This window comes from Aspergillus brasiliensis, assembly GCF_001889945.1.
Source record: "Aspergillus brasiliensis CBS 101740 unplaced genomic scaffold ASPBRscaffold_4, whole genome shotgun sequence".
Classification (NCBI taxonomy): Eukaryota; Fungi; Ascomycota; class Eurotiomycetes; order Eurotiales; family Aspergillaceae; genus Aspergillus; species Aspergillus brasiliensis.
The window spans coordinates 2,746,685-2,762,777 of record NW_027137445.1 but is presented as its reverse complement, the minus strand read 5'-3'; the positions used below and the strand labels follow the sequence as shown (position 1 = coordinate 2,762,777).

Sequence of the window (16,093 nt, the reverse complement as noted above, 5' to 3'; positions counted from 1 at the left end):
CGTTACGGACTATGCCCTGCGAGGAGACGATCCGGGTGGTTGGACTATCTCTTTTCGTCGATATAGTGTTCGGGTTAGCAGGCGGCAGTGGGCTTAGTGAACTGTATATAGTGTATTATTGCGGCGCCCGCAGCCATTGGGCGAAGGTGTATGGAGTAGAATGTCGAAACTTAGGATGTTCACCGATTTTCAGTAGAAAGAGAGTGTGTGATATATCGTACGCCACCAATAATCAGTGGGGCTACACCTGCTCCTGTACTTCTTACTGTGTGTAGGTTTTACCATGTGAATGAAGATAAAGATATAAGAGACGTTCATCCTCCACGACAGTATCTCGATCACTTTTCATTCTACAGATACATACTATACCCTTTAATATTACCAATTACGTTCTACGAACCCTCAACGCAACAAACCTAGACAGAAAAAAAAAAAAAAAAAAGAAAAGAAAGAGAGAAAATGCAACTCAACATCCTCCACCTCCTCCTAACCCTCACCCTAGCCTACCTCTCGGTAGCCTCTCCGGCGGCAGAAACAGGAACAGCAGGGACAGACTCAGGAGCACAACCCCCAGCCCCGACTTCCACGGGCAGCAGCAGCAGCAGCAGCAGCAGCAGCGATAGCGATAGCGATAGCTCCTACCAACAATGCGCAAAGAAGTATATATTACCTCCGCCCTTCCACCACCCCCAAGTGAATAGACACACAGATATACTAACCCACTTCCCCCTCCGCGGGGGAAAATGATATAGTATCCTCGACGCCTGTCTCTCCCAAATGAAACCCCAAATGGACAAATGTTCCCAAAATGACTGGTCATGTCTGTGTACGCAGAGCAAGAACATGCTTACGTATGAGGCCCCTAAACCTTTCCCTACCCTACTTACCCCCCTAAGTAGATATACATACTAATGTGTTATGTATGATGTATGGAATAGATGCTACAACGACTGCCCCTCTGATCCCAACCACACGTCCGCAGACCAACAGAAAATGGAGTACTGTAATGCCGCTGAGGCTAATTCGCTCTACTCGACTTCTACGAAGCCGACTTCGTCGACTGCGGTCGTGAGTAGTACGTCTTCGGCGACTGCTACTAGTAAGACTGCGGTGGCTGCTGCGACGTCGTCTGGAGCTGGTACGAGGGTGGCTGGTGAGGTGGGGATTATGGGGATGGCTGGGTTGGTGGTTGTTGCTTTGGGGGTTTAGGGTCTTACTTACTACTAGAAGTAGAATATGGGGGTGTTGGTTGTTCAGTGGTTGTATGTTGTGTGAATGGAGAGGGGGATTAGATGGGTTGAGATGAAAGTGAACTGGTGTGTATGTTAGGTTGGTAGGGAGGGTGCCAGGATGTAATCTGTTCTAGTAATATGTGTGTGATATTAACGGGCGTGGATGAATATCTACTATCTACTAGTATTACTTCATTAGTGGGTGAGAGAGTTAACTTATCAAGGTATGTATTGCATCTGCTAATGGGTATATGGGTATCTGGTATAAATCAACGAACGAAAAACTTCATAAAAATCGACTGTATGCGTTTCCTTGCCCTCCATGCCCCTACTACCACGGCTCCCGTTGTAAATGTCCCTACGAGCATCCATTGAAAGGCTCGTTCGGAAAATACAAAGAACGAGCTTGATCCATCGTCATCATCCACCTCGGTTATCTCCTGTTGATATTCAGGTTAGCATCATCATCATCATGTACTTATATTGCAAAGTGAAACTTACGCATCCCTCAAATCTTTCTGTCACTCCCATCTCATTCCCCTCCAAACCCACCGCCGTCAAGCGAAAGTATCCTTCTCCGATCAAATCCACCTGCGTCTCGAATCCCTCTTTCGGCGTATATGAAACACTCTCATACTCATCCTCATCCTCATTCTCCCCCGCGCTGGAATTCCTCGCTCGCTGCAGCACCCACCCTGCAATATCCGTCGCCCCGTTCCAGCTCACATATGCCGTGTCACCCGCTTCGTCGACCGCCACATCCGGCGGTACTCGCGGCCTCCCAACCCAGTGGAACTTTTGCGCGCGGTACGACTTGATCCATCCCAGCCAGAAGAAGACGCGCGGCCCCCAGTGAAAGTCGCACAGCACTTCGCCGTCCACCGTAAACTCGGTGTACGCGGACGGCTTGCCCCATCCGATGAAGACATGGCCCGTCCGAGGAAGCACCTGCAGGCTGCCCTGGGAGTGGCTGCTGAAGGAGCCGGGACTGTCGTAGACGTGCAGCGTGTTGGCCGTCCAGTCGTCGAAGTTCAATTCGATCATGAACCCGCGCGTATGGTCTCGGGTGTTCAGGTGCTCGTGCGCTCCGTTGTCCAGCAGGGTGATGATCGTCTCGGACTGCCAGCGTGCATCGTGCTGCCAGGTAATGCCGGTGGGGGACTTGTCGGGGGATATGTCCTTGAAGGTGTTGCGTTTCCCGCCCAGCACCCAGAGGATCTCGCCCCAGGGGCTGATGCAGGTGACGGTGTGCATGTAGCGGGACGAAACGAGATAGTTTCCGTTGGGATGTTTGTCGATGCTGTTGATGTGGAAGAAGTCGTAGGCGTCTTTGGCTGTGGGAGCGGAGCCCTTCTCGCCGAGGGGGTAGTAGGATTCGTCGATGTCGTAGTAATCGCTCGCTCGCCACTCGAAAAGCAGCTCGCCCGTCGCAATGTCGATTTCCTGAAAGAGTCCGTCGTAGATCCAGCCGTCTTCAGGTCCGTCCACGGAGGTCAGGTCTGCCTCGCAGATGTCGTAGATGGTCATGAGCGCGGTGCCCTCGTCGGTGATTTTGAATTCGTGCACGTCGCCGGTGAGGCCATTGGCGGGGGATACGATGTAAACGACGTCGTAGGAGGAATTGAGCTGTCAACCGATAAGCTTCAATCAATGCGAGTCATGCAGCGGGTTACCTACCATGTAATATTGGCCGAGTCCCCGCGTGCCATCGTCATCTCCCGCCCAGAATGTCAGGTAATCCTCCCCCATGTAGTGTTGAACCTTGAGGTCCATGATCTGGCCGAATTCCCGTTCAATCCACACCAGATTCCCCTGGCTGTCGTAGACCAACGGCCCCGGGTCCGGGTAGGAATGACCGCGAGGGCTGAGAAAGACGTAGCCCTCTTCACATCGCGGGTCCCAGCGCAGGACATTGACCTCGGGCGACTCCTGGTCAAACGACTTATATTTTATGGTAGGATGAGGCCCCAGAAAGCCCAGGTCATACCAGAGGCCATGCCATGAGAAGGCCGATGCTAGTATGGGCCACAAGGCCCAGAGAACCAGCAGCACGGCCATCTATGGCAAATTGAGAAGCACGACTAGGCAGGTAGTAGTCAACAGGAGAAGACCAGCCTGCCAGAGGAAGAGAAAGTCGTGCATTGTGACGGAGAAAAAGCCATACGCTGCAAACGGCGAGCGAGCGGGCGGGCAGTTAGGAGGTGGGACAGAGCATGACGCGGATAGTCGCAAATCATGGACCCAAGCCCCCCAACGAGCGACGGAAGAGAAGTTAGCCGGGCCCCAGACGTTCGCGTGGATGCAGCGCTAGTCTTGAGTTGGATGACAGATTCGTAGGCATGTTGGCATTTCAGGATCATTTGGTGAAGGCGGATCCACCGGTGGCAGCGCTAGCAGTGGGGAACCACGCGGACGGACAGTAAAAGAAGCCAATTATAGTGAGATGCGATGAGGAGCACCCAAGGATTTGGAGTCGGAGAACCTTATCTGCGTCGATTATAATGAAGTAGCACAGAATCGTTTTGAAGGGTGAAGTCTGAAAACGGATGGCGTTGCGAATGCGGCGATACTGGAAAGATGGAAGGGAGAAGGGGATGTCAGCTGGAGGACAGGTGCACAGTAGAGTACGTATGCTATGCACGCCACTGGAGTTGCAGATGGCGGAAGGATCATGGATAAGAATATACCAGTTAGCAGGCAGCATTCATCTGGCGACCGCGCAATCTCTTGCGTTCCCCGCCTGACTTCTGTGAAGTGCATCCAAGGATGGGTTTGCCATCGGGGAGAGTGGATGTCCACCAAAACGGAATGCATATCATGCCAAGAATGATAGTCACTCAGTATAGGTGAAACTTGAAGCAGAATCAATCTAGTCTAAACCAAACCCCTGAATGCTGAATACTGAATGCGTCTTGGCCGATCATGATCACGTGATCTTTATTTCCGCATAGCGATCATCGACCCGCTTCAAATTCATCTTCTGGACATATTTGCAGGTAAACAAGGGTTCATCTGTTAAATCTTGCCTAAGCACTTTCATCTAAATAAAGAGTAAACATCAAATCATAGCATGGCTGGCATACATAACCCAAAATGGAAATTTGTACCGAACCCGAAGTAGACTTACGTATATCATGCACCTCAATGGAGCAGCCTAACTCCCATTACTACTTATCAGTTATCGCAGCCATCATCTCAGTAGATAGTCGTATCGATATGTCAAGCAGGATTCATCCTGCGACTGTCCAATCTCTTGCTTCTCCGTCTGCCCTCTCCTGTTGGCTGTTCATCCTGCAACTTTCTCTTCTCCCTTTTAGGTTCTTCTCCTTCTCCTTCTTCCTCCATCTTCACTCCTGAAGATACCTTCTTATCACAAACATCATCACCTTGACCATCACCAATCCCTCCCAACAAAGTATAATGCTTGACCACCAACGCCACCTTTTCCACCTCTAACACCGACACCGACACCGACACCGACACTCCCTCATCTGACTGACCCAATCTCTCCCTCAGCTTCTTCACCCCCTCCCACACCCCCCGATACTCCGCCATCGTATATTTGACATTCAACTCACCATTCAACCGCTTATAGATCCCTCTTTTGAGTCTATCTGCTGCCTCTTTCTCAGCTTCTGCCTCTGCCTCTGCCTCTCCAGAACCAGCAGAAGCAGGAATTTCCTCCATACAAACCCACAGATACACATCATCGCTATAAAACGGTACATCAGTAGCAGTAGCAGTAGAAGCAAGCGACAACACCAAAGAAGCAGTAGCCACTCCGACACCTCGTAACGCTTTCGTTAGGATATCTAACGCTTCACTTGGAAACTTCTCACTACCTCCATTGGTAGTATGCCGAGCACTACTAAGAGCTTTAAACGCCTTTTTCGTAGCATCTCTAACCGCAGTCTCTGAGTTCGAGCGTATCAAGCCTAGTAATGCGGGGCGAAAGGTGCCGTGTTTCCTGATTCTTATATTAATATCACCATGATCATATCGTATAGAGACATAATGAATATAAGGGGAAAGGAAGGGGGATTTAATATACATACATCTTCCACTCCACCAACCTCACTAAATCTTCTTTCTCCAGATATCCACTTCCATCTTCGTCATCATCTTTCCCCTCTGCCCTCGCAGTAACCAATCCCGGTAATCCCTCATACCGAAACTCATCCAACGACAAGAACTCATTAACTTCAGATTTAATATAGTCTTCTTCTCCTTCTGTTCTCGTTACTGTTGTTGCTGGCGTTGTCAAAGATGTTTTCAACTTCTTCCCCTTTGAGCCTGCTGCTGCCGCTGCTGGTATCTTGCGCTTGATCTTAGCGCTGGCTTTGCGGCGGGCGAGAGATTCCACTGTTTTGGGATATTGTTCTAGGAGGTGGTGGAAGGTCGAAGGGGAGATGGTGTGGGGGTGGAGATGGTTCATTGTGTACTTAATTGATTATTGGTGTATGGCTGGGAGATACGATGGATAGATAGATGGGTGGATGTGTCTGCTTGGAGGAGAGAGGAGCTGCGGGATGGGTCTGGCCGATTCCGAGCGGTACACTTCTCCGATGTCTATCCATTATCTGACGATTGCAAAAACTTCAAGTCTACAATTAGATCTCAATAACCATAACATGTTTAATACAGGCGTCTACTAATCATCATCGTAATCCGCCATCGCTAAACTAAAAAAATCATCCTAAACCCCGGTCGCTCGCAAAAAATAATCCGGACCGCAATTTATCAAGTACCTAAAAGTCCATACAATGAAAGGAAAGGAGAGTATCCTCATACATTAAACACGTGCAATTCTATTCGTTTATCGTCCGCTAGGCCGGCGCGGACTATCCTTCTTGCCCTTGGCAGGGCTCGCATCCGGGCTGGCAAAGCTCACTCGCTTCTCATCCCGGCTGCGACTCAACGGTCCAAGCGAGGCCGACATGACCCCTTCTTTCTTCTTCTTATTCCGGCGCCGGAACATGCCCATATCCGACTTGGCCTCCGGTGCCGTCGTGGACGTCGTGCTGTCCTCGTCGTCCTCAACTCCAATATGACCGAAATCCTCCTCCGCATCGCCCGCCTCCGACGAGCTGGGCCCGGGACTCTCCGAATCCGAAGCCGCTTCATAATCGTCGTCATCGCTGACGAGACTCGGCGCCTGATTCGACTCGATTGTAGTCGGGCTGAGGTTGGACGAGGGCTCCGTCCCGTCCACCTCTCGCAAGCCATCAAGCTGCGGCGGCCGGGACGGGCAAGACACCGCTCCATAGGGGGATTGATAGGGTACAGGTTTGGTCGGGGTTAAGGACTCGAGGGGAAACGGTTTGAGACTCGTTTTATCGAGCCCCTTGCGGCTGCCGGGGCGCTGGGCCGCAGTCTGCGAGGCTGTGGTCCGCATGGGTTGCCTGCCCGCACGGACTGCAGCCGCCTTTTGCTCGTGACTCATCGCTTCCGGTGGTGCCACAGACTCGCTATCTGACTCGCCCTCATCCGAAGTGTACTCGCCGAGATCCACCGTCGTCTTTGCCTCCCCGACCAACCGATCAAGGTCCAGCCCCACGCCCCGGGACTGCATGAGAGACGACAGGTGAGGCGTGGCCGGGGAGCCCAGGAACGAAGTATGCCTCGAAGCGCCAGCGGCAGCAGGTGTGCCGCGGCGACTTTCCCACTGGGGACGGGCAGCCGCACGAGGAGTTTCCACCCCGGTCGATGCCCGTCGACTCGGGCAGGATCGCTTCCGGGGAGTTGCATTATCGCCCGCGGCTTCAGACGCAGAGGACGGTGTTTTGGATGATGGCTCAATGCCATGTGCAGTCCGGATCAGCGGGTGGACGAAACCGCCGGTGCCTACTGTACTGGAGCTGCTCTCCACCCGGCCGCCAACAACGGCACCAGCCTCGTCGACCTCAACGGGCTTGCCAGACTCCATTGCCGCTGCATCGTGGCTGGTGTAATTCCGGCTATGTGCAATGCGGCAGTGGTTGATGAATCCTTGGGTGCTGGAGAAGTTGTCCCGACCGCAGTCCAGACACACAAGCTTGACGAGTACATTATCCGACTTTCGTCGAATAAGCATGGGACCGGCCTTGTCCTTGGGCGCTGGGTAGCCATTGGGCAGGGCCTGGAGTTTAGCACTTGCCGAGCCGCGCTGAGGCCGTGTCTTGCCAGCCAGCGAGCCCAGATCGCCCGAACTCCCCCGTGTCGTGCGGCCTTCCATTAGAGGTAGTCCACTTAGGGGAGTATCGGGCTCGACTTCACCACCGTCAAATCGAGGATCAGGTAGGAGCCATCTGGAGTAGTGGCGCGAGTAGGGACCCTCCACAACACCCCATGGCGCGGGAGACTGCGGCGCAGGCCCATTTTCAGGAGCCCAGACCGCTGCGCCCGTACCATTGCTGACCGACTGCGAATAGCCCGCCACACGGGATCCCGGATATGGTATTTCGGCACATCGACGGAGTTGCTCCAGCGCGACCTGGCATTTCGCAATTTCTTGATCGATGAGCCTCAACTCATTGTGTTTCAACAAGACCTCCAGACTCAGCTGCGCTTCCAGAGTCTCGCGCAGGGTATCCGCGTCGATCTTTGGGGAAGGGCCGTCCTGGTTCGTGATCTCCGAGGGGTTTGTAATCGCGCTTTGACCAGAATGCGACGTATGCGACGACTCCGAGATCGGCTGGGCGCGACCGTCCGTCCCAGCGTGGTGCGACGCCGTCACGGCGCCGGTGGCAGGTAGGGAAGGGTCTTGCTGAAGGCTGACGGGCTTTGAGGGTACATCGTCGGCGCGCAGCTTGGTTGCGACCGGGGCATCTCGGGCGGGGGCGGAATCGCTAGAATCAGAGCGCTTGCGCTTCAACTGGGGTAATGGCAGGCCACTGACGCCAGACGCGGCGCAGTGCGGCGAGGTCGAGAGCATTTTAAGCTCTTCGGCCATCACCTTGTTGCCCCCGATAGCAGAGGACCAGGGAAGCAGGCGAAACATGCCATGCGAGGTTGAGCGCGGAAGAATGTAGAGAGAGAGTCGGATCTGCGCGATGCGACGGGAATGCGACAAGTTAGAGGCGCCACGTAGGAAGCACGGTACAATCCAAAGTTGTTTGTCACGCAGACCCCATGCACCTGTGCATGCAAATGCGATCTAAATCCGGGGGGGAGAAAGATGGAGTGGAAATGAAGGGGAAAGAGGAGCAGGCAACGAGGGAATGAAGGTTGCCGCCGATCGGTCAGACGTTGTCGTTTGCGACCGGTGGGAACCCAGCAAGGGGGAGAGAAAGGAAACACGGGGGGGAGCCCCAACAAGAAACGGATAGTCGGAGCTCCGACAGTAAAAGCATGCAACAAGGCTGCTGCGCAAGCAAGCAAGATTATTGGATCAGACTGGGGGAGGGAGTTGGAACGGCAACTAGGATTGGTCGAGAAAGGAAGAGGATAGTAGTATTGATAAGAAGTAAGAAGTCCGGGATTTCTGGGACCCAAGTTTGACCAGATTAAGTTGGGGGGTGGAGGAGGAACAGGACAGGAGGGAGCGACCAATATGATATGAACAAAGACCAGTAGAAGAATAAAGGCCGGTCGGAGTTCTGGAAGACACAGCGTCAAACTATCAAGCAGAACCTAAAGAGGAACCTCCTTCCCAGGCAGGTCACATGCACGCCGGGAAGGGGAGAAACCAGCTGAAGCGGATCCACGGCTAGGCGCTGCTGGATAGATCGTAGTGAGGTAGTAGTAGTAGCAAGTGTCCCAGTTCCCACGGGATGGTAGGTTGGGCGGTGGCGTAATCTATTAATAATAACCAGTGGCAGATACTAGTTATCTAGTTGGGTGTGGTGGATAGTAGTTCAGGTGGAAAGAATAGTGGCACTTGAGGCTAGTAGGTAAACAAGCCCAAGAGAGGGATTGAGAGAGTGGCGTAGAGTTGAGGGTGGAATAGTTGGGAGAAAGAGAGGAAGGGAGGGAGAAGAATGGATGGGAGGGAGGGAGGACGAGAGAGAGAGGGCGAAAGGATGTACCAAGGGAGACGAAGGAGGGCGGACGTTGTCGGGTTAGAAAACGGTTGTGGTAATAGCAGCAAAAATAATAATCATAATCATGAATAATTATGTTGTTGTTCAGGTCAACCTGGAGGGAAAAGACCGTTAAGAAAAAGGCGACTATTGGGACTTGGGAGATAATTAGGAACCCGATGGGGAGGGGGAATTTCAATACTTACGAAAGTCCGACCAGGGACCAAACCGGTTTGAGAGGCGAAAAAAGGTTAATTGGGAAGACGAAGGATTTGTGGTTGAGTGGAAAGGGTAAGTCAGAAAAAGAAGTTGGGAGAAGAGGGAAGAACCCGGGATAACGGGAATGGAAAGTATTCAAGGGAGGCAGCAGAAGAGGGTGGTGAAGAGAAAAAGATATGCTGGGGGAGGAAGAGAGAGAGAGAGATGAGAGATTCTCTCATAATGATTACAATGAGGGACTACTTGTGACAGGGGAGGAAAGTGATGGTCCATTCACACCAAACCGGGCGACAAAAGGACCATCAGAAAGCGAGATGCTTGCTTGCTACTTGCTAGTTGCGACAGTGTACTTACTGTACTACTGCTGCTGGTTGCTGCCGGGTGCTGCTACAGCTGCTGCTATTATTGATGGAGGGAGGATGACACGTCGAATCACTGCCTGAGGGAGTGGAGCCATGATGTGATGCCGGGCCTGGACTGGGCCATGGATGGCCGGGGTATTGTCCGCGCTAAGAACCGCTCTAGCAGGGGGTCTTTTGCCGCCCGTCAGGAAGTACCGTACATCCCATACAGCCCATACACCGGGCGGTTTTCGTTCTTTCCAGTTCCTACCCATACCCGTACTGGTATGAAAACCCCCGTTTCGTTACGGTGCTGCATCTACCCGGTCAAGTACCCTCGTCTGAAAGTTGAGACAGACACTAAGTTAGGTACTGTCCTCCCCAACTGCCCTAGTTGATAATTATACCTCCCAATCTGCTTGCTATGATAGAGATCCATTTAAAAACCCTGTGACACGCCCCAGTCAGACATTCAGGCTACCACGACCTCTTTGCACTGCCCACGGATGGCAATTCGCTCAGACAGCTCGTAGTTCCATGGATCTATTCCTCAACCACCCGAAATTAGGTTCACTACACATGGGCATTGTTCCCTTCCCACTATCTCTCTCACTCTCGCACCCGTCTGTCTTTCCTCCTTTTATTCCGTCCACCAGCAGATCAGACCCGGGATCGGCGGTTGAGCAAGGATCGTTACATCATCCACTCGCATCCTCGTCTGCCTATCATTCTCCACCAGCCACACAGCATAGCTTGCGATTGAGTTCACGCCAACACTACTACTTCATGGCACGCTTGCTCCTTGGTTCTCCACCCCCAGACGCCCCCTAAGGGATTCCTGCCAGAGAGGAGGGGCAATACGAAACCCGTCGCTCCCACAATAAGGGTTCTATGATTCTTGGATCACACTGGGATGCCCCCGAAATGGCCCAGAGGTTCATGCCTGAGGCCGACATTTCCACCAGCCTGTCGCTTCGACTTCATGCTGAGTTGCCTCTCACCAGCACCGCAATGACCGACAGAGAAAGCTGATTGGTCAACACTGCTTTCCGAGCACTGCTGGCAGTGTGCTCCCATCTGCTGGCGATGAAGATTCATGCTGAAGGCTGAGAGAGAGGCGTTGGGTGCTCCCGGTTTATAACCACGGTAATCTCTTGGCCTCAGGTGCCTCTGCCGTCGGGACACCCGAGAATCTCACCGTCTCATCGGGTCTCGTTATCCCGAGGCATGGAAATTCCGAGTTACGGTTCAAAAGGAGGGTGGATTTGAGCGTGTTGATCCTCATCTGAGCGAGAGCGGAGGCCGTTGTTCGGATGTTGCTCAGGCTCGGACTGCAGAAAAGATGTCCATTGCCTATTTCCCCACACCCCGCACTACATTCAAACTAATTCGTCACGCGGGAAATTTTCCTGCGCATCGTTGGTCTACGGTTCGTAGCTAGTGAAGAGAATCTTCATGGCTAATTTAACCGGCACTCGCTATTACAGCTGCCTTCGGTCCTTTACTCCTTTGGTCAAATGACAGACAAGCTTGACCTTATTGAGCTTCTCGGATAGCCCGACATGGGACCTTGCCGTCGAATAGCGTTTTGGCTCAGTGTCGAGCATCCTTCGACTAAGAGTTAGCTGAAGAATGGCTCGTCGGAATATCCAGATGTCTCGGTCCGGGACGAAGACCATGTGCCGGCAGCATACAAGAAAGGACGAGATATAAGAAGTGCTAGAACTAAGCCGATAGAATGAAGTCATAGCACTGAGTCCCAAACCATCTTATCTTCTCTCCGAGTCTGCAGCCAATGTACAGTCTACTAGGGTTCCTCGCTGCGCTGGGCTGTGCGCAGTCCGCCCTCGCAGCCCCCCTAACCAGCTCTTCCAACTCCTCATACATCGACTGGCGAACCTTCAAAGGCAACGGCGTCAACCTCGGCGGCTGGCTCGTCCAAGAGTCCACAATCGACACTCAATTCTGGGCGAAATACTCCGGCGGTGCCTCAGACGAATGGGGACTCTGCGAACATCTCGGCACCCAATGCGGCCCCGTCCTCGAGCATCGCTACGCCACCTGGATCACTAAGGCCGACATCGACAAGCTGGCCTCCGCCGGTATCACCGTACTCCGCATCCCCACAACCTACGCCGCATGGATCGACCTCCCCAGCTCGCAGCTCTACTCGGGAAACCAAACCGCCTATCTCAAAGAAATCGCCGACTACGCCATCACCACGTACAACATGCACATCGTCATCGACACCCACTCCCTGCCCGGGGGCGTAAACGGACTCACGATCGGCGAAGCCACCGGCCACTGGGACTGGTTCTACAACGAGACCAACTTCCACTACTCCCTCCAAGTCATCGACCAAGTCATCAACTTCATCCAACACTCGGGATCCCCGCAATCCTACACCCTCGCTCCCATCAACGAACCCGCCGACAACAACACCAACATGGTCGTCTTCGGCACCCCGCTCGCCCTAACTGACCACGGCGCCGCCTGGGTCCTCAAATACATCCGAGCCGTCATCCAACACGTCTCCTCCGTGAATCCCAACATCCCCGTTATGTTCCAGGGGAGTTTCAAGTACCCGCAATACTGGGAGGGAGATTTCCCCGCGACCACGAACCTCGTCTTCGACATGCATCACTATTACTATGAGCATATGGACTCGTCGTCGGAGAATCTGCCCGAGTATATCCTTGCGGATGCGCGGGAGAAGTCCGGTACGGGGAAATTCCCCGTGTTTGTGGGCGAGTGGGCGATTCAGGCGACGTATAATAATACGTTGGCGCTGAGAAAGAGGAATGTGTTGGCTGGGTTGGAGACATGGAGGAACTTTTCGCAGGGCAGTTCGTATTGGACGGCTAAGTTTACGGGGAATGCGACTGTGGATGGTCAGGGGGAGCAGAAGGATTATTGGAGTTATGAGACGTTTATTGACGAGGGGTACTTTAATTAGTAGCAACCAGAGTTGTTTGGTGGCATGTTTACTATATGTATATAGCTGGAGACCTGATTGAAATGGATATGAACTCATTGGGTACTATTGATGACTTTTGACAGCAAATTGAAGCACAGTCTAGACTCGTAGGAAAGAATGCTCAACACTACTCAAACCAGCATAAAACAAATAATACACAATCCGCTTCCCTCCACTTTCACCCCTTAGCAACTTAGCCATTCATACTCATTCAATACCACCATACACAAAACCAGTGACCAGCACCGATCATGCCTTCCTTTCCCTCCTCTTCCTATCACCACATATTTAACTGATAGCACCCTTCCAAAAAAAAAAAAAAAAAAAAAAAAAAAAAAAAAAAAAAAAAAAAAAAAAAAAAAAAAAACCACCAAACACACAGACAGACAATGGAAATAGAATGGAAAAGAGGAATGAATTACTCCACCATCCTCAAGACAAAATTCACCACCACAGCCGCCAACAACGCCATAGCAAGAATCGTCGGTCCGAAGCGATCATCAATGCCACTCTGGCCCCGTTTGCGAATACTTTGCGCGCGCCAGTGAAAGGTCACCAGCGCATAGATCATAGCGGCCATGGCGATGACGGTGAAGAGGCCGGCGGAGATACGGCCGATGCGATCACCGAAGTTCAGGAGACCGACGGCGAGACCGCCGAGGATGACGGTGAAGTTGAGCCATGAGAGGAAGGTGCGCTCGTTGGCGAAGAAGACTTTGGGTTCGACGCGCGTGGGGAGGGCGATTCTTTTGCCTGGATTTTAATTTTCAGGCATTAGTATTAATTGAGTTGGGGGGAGGGAATTGAGGGGAAGGTATTAAGCTTACCTGGGGCGGTTTGGAGGAGAGGTTGGGAGGACATTTTGAATGTGGTGTGGTGTGGTGTGGTGTAGTGTGGTTGTGAAGGTGGATAGCAAGGGAGAAGGAGGAGGAGGAGCTAGTTGAAGAGCTGCAGCAGGTCGTGTGACTCGTTTCTGGTCTGAGAAAGATAAGAGAAGTAGGAGGTAGAAGATAGAGAGGAAGGGTGAAGAGAGAAAGGAACAAGAGAAAAAAAAAAGAGAGAGAGAGAAAAGAGAATTCTGCACGGGCTTTCAGAGAAGTAACTAATTGCAGTGGTGATGATAAGACACCAAACTAACGTTAGGTTAGTTAGTTCACCCAGAGGAGAGAGAACAAGCAGAGGGAAGAGAGATTTAAGCTTGGGAGTTTGATGTAATGCCCATGATTGGTAACGGCCAGCGGTAATCAGTTCAGTACCAGAACTGGATCGAGACGAGCTGCTCTCTTTCCCCGCTTGACGGCCGACACTTTGCCCGCTTCCAGTTTAGTGTCACGCGCCGCGGCTGTTTCTGCCAGAGTTCACCGCCGGGTAGCGCGCACGTGCCGCATCCTGTTGCTATGATTGCCCGGTTGGACCCGCCGCGGGCCATTCATTCCGCTGCTGGTACCGATTGGTCTGGGGTACTAACTGTATCCTACTCGAGTGGTACCTCGTTTCGGTTATTACTCGATGGTAGCCTGCTCTTAGGCAGGGGAGAAGTCTGAGGACAGAGAGAAGAGAGAAGAACGGATCTACCGTGCAGCGGAATTCATTTCCTGCAGCCCTCTCGCAACTTGTTCAGGCTGATGCGGTGGGTTGTCAGGATCTAGTGCGGTGAAGTGTGCAGCACCATTTTGATGGATCTATATTAGTGTGGCAGAAATAGCACGAAGTGTTTTTATTTCCTTGTACGTGGGAGACCTGGCCTTCCCATGTGTATCTGAGCATTCATGTGGGATTCTGGGAGTACGCAGGTATCTTCATGGCTGATGATGTTATTGACCTTGTTGGTAACGATTACCTTTGATATTGACACCCAAGAAGATCTTTCAGCATCTTCAAGAGACCTGTTAGAGACCCTGTACACGTTCATGAAAGGCTGTTCTCGGAGATCGGTACAGTGCTTGAATGTTCTTTACTTCAGTTCCGTCCATATAATAAGTTTCTTATAGTACCAAATACTAAGGATAAATACTATGATACAGTTACTCCAACAGACGTTGATAGTAGCACCGGAAGACCCAAGTAACCACGATCCTGAGTACCACCGACTCCAATAGATGGCTGCAGAAGGGAGTATGTCTCCAACTTTGATTCCGTGGAGTTTTAAGGCGCAACGTTTATGACATCGAAGATATTATTCGGCAACAGGACAGTGAAGAACACCAGAGGGTTATTATTAAGCCTACCATAGTAATTAGTAGATCAATGAATAAACCAAAACATCATTCAGGTGGCAGTACTCTTACGAAATATCAAGATCCTCTGTCCAGTAGATTGTAAACCATAATCATCATCTTGCGGATACTGAATCAATTCAAAAGCCATTACCATGCAGTTAAGAATCAGGATGCACTGGATAGATATACGGCGCAGGTTTATCGCTGCTTCGGGGTGTTTGAAGGGCAGTTGAAGAAAACGAATGGAGAGAGCGTTATGCCTGAAAAGATTACCGCTGTGGATTATCATTTTGAGCCCTGGGTAAAACAGTATTCTTTTGCGGGTCTGTCTTTGGATTTCTATCCCCTCATTCAGCGTAGGTTGGCTGGCATGGCCGGTCTAGAGGACGTAAAGTGAGCTTATGTGAAGATTAAGGGGCAGGCCCCGGAGTAGATTCGTCATAGTGCAGGTAGAGATGTGGGAATTGCTGCAAACTGGGTTGACTGCATGGTGCATGGACAGAGAGATGCATTAAGTTAAGGGCAGGCAATTCCTCGTTACAACAGACAGTACGTAAAACCAGTCATTCAATGGAACTAGCACTTTCAAGAATTTGTTTAGCATTAAATAAATACTATAGTCAGATATTGAAATTTTCAGGAAGTCCTCTAAGAAGCTCTTGAAACCCATCATATTATATCCAGAGACTCAACGACGCCCTAAAGACGTGCAACATTCTCATAAAGCTTTTCAAGGCTGAACTGATTATAATGACCCCTTAACTTCTCCGGGGTTCGCTGAAAAAGGGAGTGTCTGATGTTTTGTTCCACCACCTTAATTATCTCCGAGATCTTGTGTGGAGTCATGTGTGGTTGATATGCATCCCGAACACGTTCTCTAAGTCTTTCGACATCGGATCTGCCGCAGACCTTGTTGCACATATCGAATCGTTGCTCAAGAAGCGGGAAGAGTTCTTCCTTCTCTATAGAAGCACACTTGTCTTGATACCTGCGATCTTTCTCTCTTGCTCTTGTCCGAGCTGCTTCGTTACCTTGGGTCGACTGCATGTTGAAGGTCCAGGATGCTGATGGGCTGTGTTGTAAGTTGTGGATTGGAGATATCTGT

At 51.5% G+C, this 16,093-nt stretch overlaps 6 protein-coding genes across 6 annotated transcripts; 2 read left to right on the top strand and 4 right to left on the bottom strand.

Annotated features, from left to right (window-relative positions):
* Positions 1-387: 387 nt before the first annotated feature.
* On the top strand, positions 388-1,498 carry ASPBRDRAFT_41824 (GPI anchored serine-threonine rich protein). Its single transcript, XM_067624666.1, has 3 exons — positions 388-659; positions 753-851; positions 939-1,498. Exons 1-3 carry the CDS (start codon positions 460-462, stop codon positions 1,207-1,209), a joined length of 570 nt encoding a protein of 189 aa, XP_067481279.1. The 5' UTR covers positions 388-459; the 3' UTR covers positions 1,210-1,498.
* On the bottom strand, positions 1,466-3,197 carry ASPBRDRAFT_41823 (arylsulfotransferase family protein). Its single transcript, XM_067624665.1, has 3 exons — positions 2,910-3,197; positions 1,734-2,858; positions 1,466-1,672 (listed from the first exon to the last, which is right to left on the bottom strand). Exons 1-3 carry the CDS (start codon positions 3,003-3,005, stop codon positions 1,502-1,504), a joined length of 1,392 nt encoding a protein of 463 aa, XP_067481278.1. The 5' UTR covers positions 3,006-3,197; the 3' UTR covers positions 1,466-1,501.
* Positions 3,198-4,451: 1,254 nt separating this feature from the next.
* On the bottom strand, positions 4,452-8,145 carry ASPBRDRAFT_122699 (uncharacterized protein; the record flags this gene model as incomplete). The annotated part of the gene is made up of 4 exons (XM_067617537.1): positions 4,452-4,846; positions 4,895-5,199; positions 5,288-5,673; positions 6,124-8,145. 4 exons carry the CDS (start codon positions 8,143-8,145, stop codon positions 4,452-4,454), a joined length of 3,108 nt encoding a protein of 1,035 aa, XP_067481277.1.
* Positions 8,146-11,587: 3,442 nt separating this feature from the next.
* On the top strand, positions 11,588-12,748 carry ASPBRDRAFT_121516 (uncharacterized protein; the record flags this gene model as incomplete). The annotated part of the gene is made up of 1 exon (XM_067617433.1): positions 11,588-12,748. The coding sequence occupies one exon, from the start codon at positions 11,588-11,590 to the stop codon at positions 12,746-12,748; it is 1,161 nt and encodes a 386-aa protein (XP_067481276.1).
* A 143-nt stretch (positions 12,749-12,891) lies between these two features.
* Positions 12,892-14,049, bottom strand: ASPBRDRAFT_527234 (putative vacuolar transporter chaperon Vtc1). Its single transcript, XM_067626939.1, has 3 exons — positions 13,597-14,049; positions 13,154-13,522; positions 12,892-13,000 (listed from the first exon to the last, which is right to left on the bottom strand). The coding sequence occupies exons 1-2, from the start codon at positions 13,628-13,630 to the stop codon at positions 13,188-13,190; spliced, it is 369 nt and encodes a 122-aa protein (XP_067481275.1). The 5' UTR covers positions 13,631-14,049; the 3' UTR covers positions 12,892-13,000; positions 13,154-13,187.
* Positions 14,050-15,687: 1,638 nt separating this feature from the next.
* Positions 15,688-16,035, bottom strand: ASPBRDRAFT_29178 (uncharacterized protein; the record flags this gene model as incomplete). Its single annotated transcript, XM_067622627.1, has 1 exon — positions 15,688-16,035. One exon carries the CDS (start codon positions 16,033-16,035, stop codon positions 15,688-15,690), a length of 348 nt encoding a protein of 115 aa, XP_067481274.1.
* Positions 16,036-16,093: the final 58 nt, after the last annotated feature.

Excerpts from the sequence above, each read along its gene's own strand:
- ASPBRDRAFT_41823 (XM_067624665.1), bottom strand. The coding sequence starts at position 3,005 with ATGGACCTCAAGGTTCAACACTACATGGGGGAGGATTACCTGACATTC. Across the intron at positions 2,859-2,909 it reads GACTCGGCCAATATTACATG|CTCAATTCCTCCTACGACGT; the intron begins GTAGGTAACCCG and ends ATCGGTTGACAG. Across the intron at positions 1,673-1,733 it reads CAGAAAGATTTGAGGGATGC|GAGATAACCGAGGTGGATGA; the intron begins GTAAGTTTCACT and ends GAATATCAACAG.
- ASPBRDRAFT_527234 (XM_067626939.1), bottom strand. The coding sequence starts at position 13,630 with ATGTCCTCCCAACCTCTCCTCCAAACCGCCCCAG. Across the intron at positions 13,523-13,596 it reads TCTCCTCCAAACCGCCCCAG|GCAAAAGAATCGCCCTCCCC; the intron begins GTAAGCTTAATA and ends ATTAAAATCCAG.
- ASPBRDRAFT_41824 (XM_067624666.1), top strand. The coding sequence starts at position 460 with ATGCAACTCAACATCCTCCACCTCCTCCTAACCCTCACCCTAGCCTAC. Across the intron at positions 660-752 it reads TACCAACAATGCGCAAAGAA|TATCCTCGACGCCTGTCTCT; the intron begins GTATATATTACC and ends AAAATGATATAG. Across the intron at positions 852-938 it reads CAGAGCAAGAACATGCTTAC|ATGCTACAACGACTGCCCCT; the intron begins GTATGAGGCCCC and ends TGTATGGAATAG.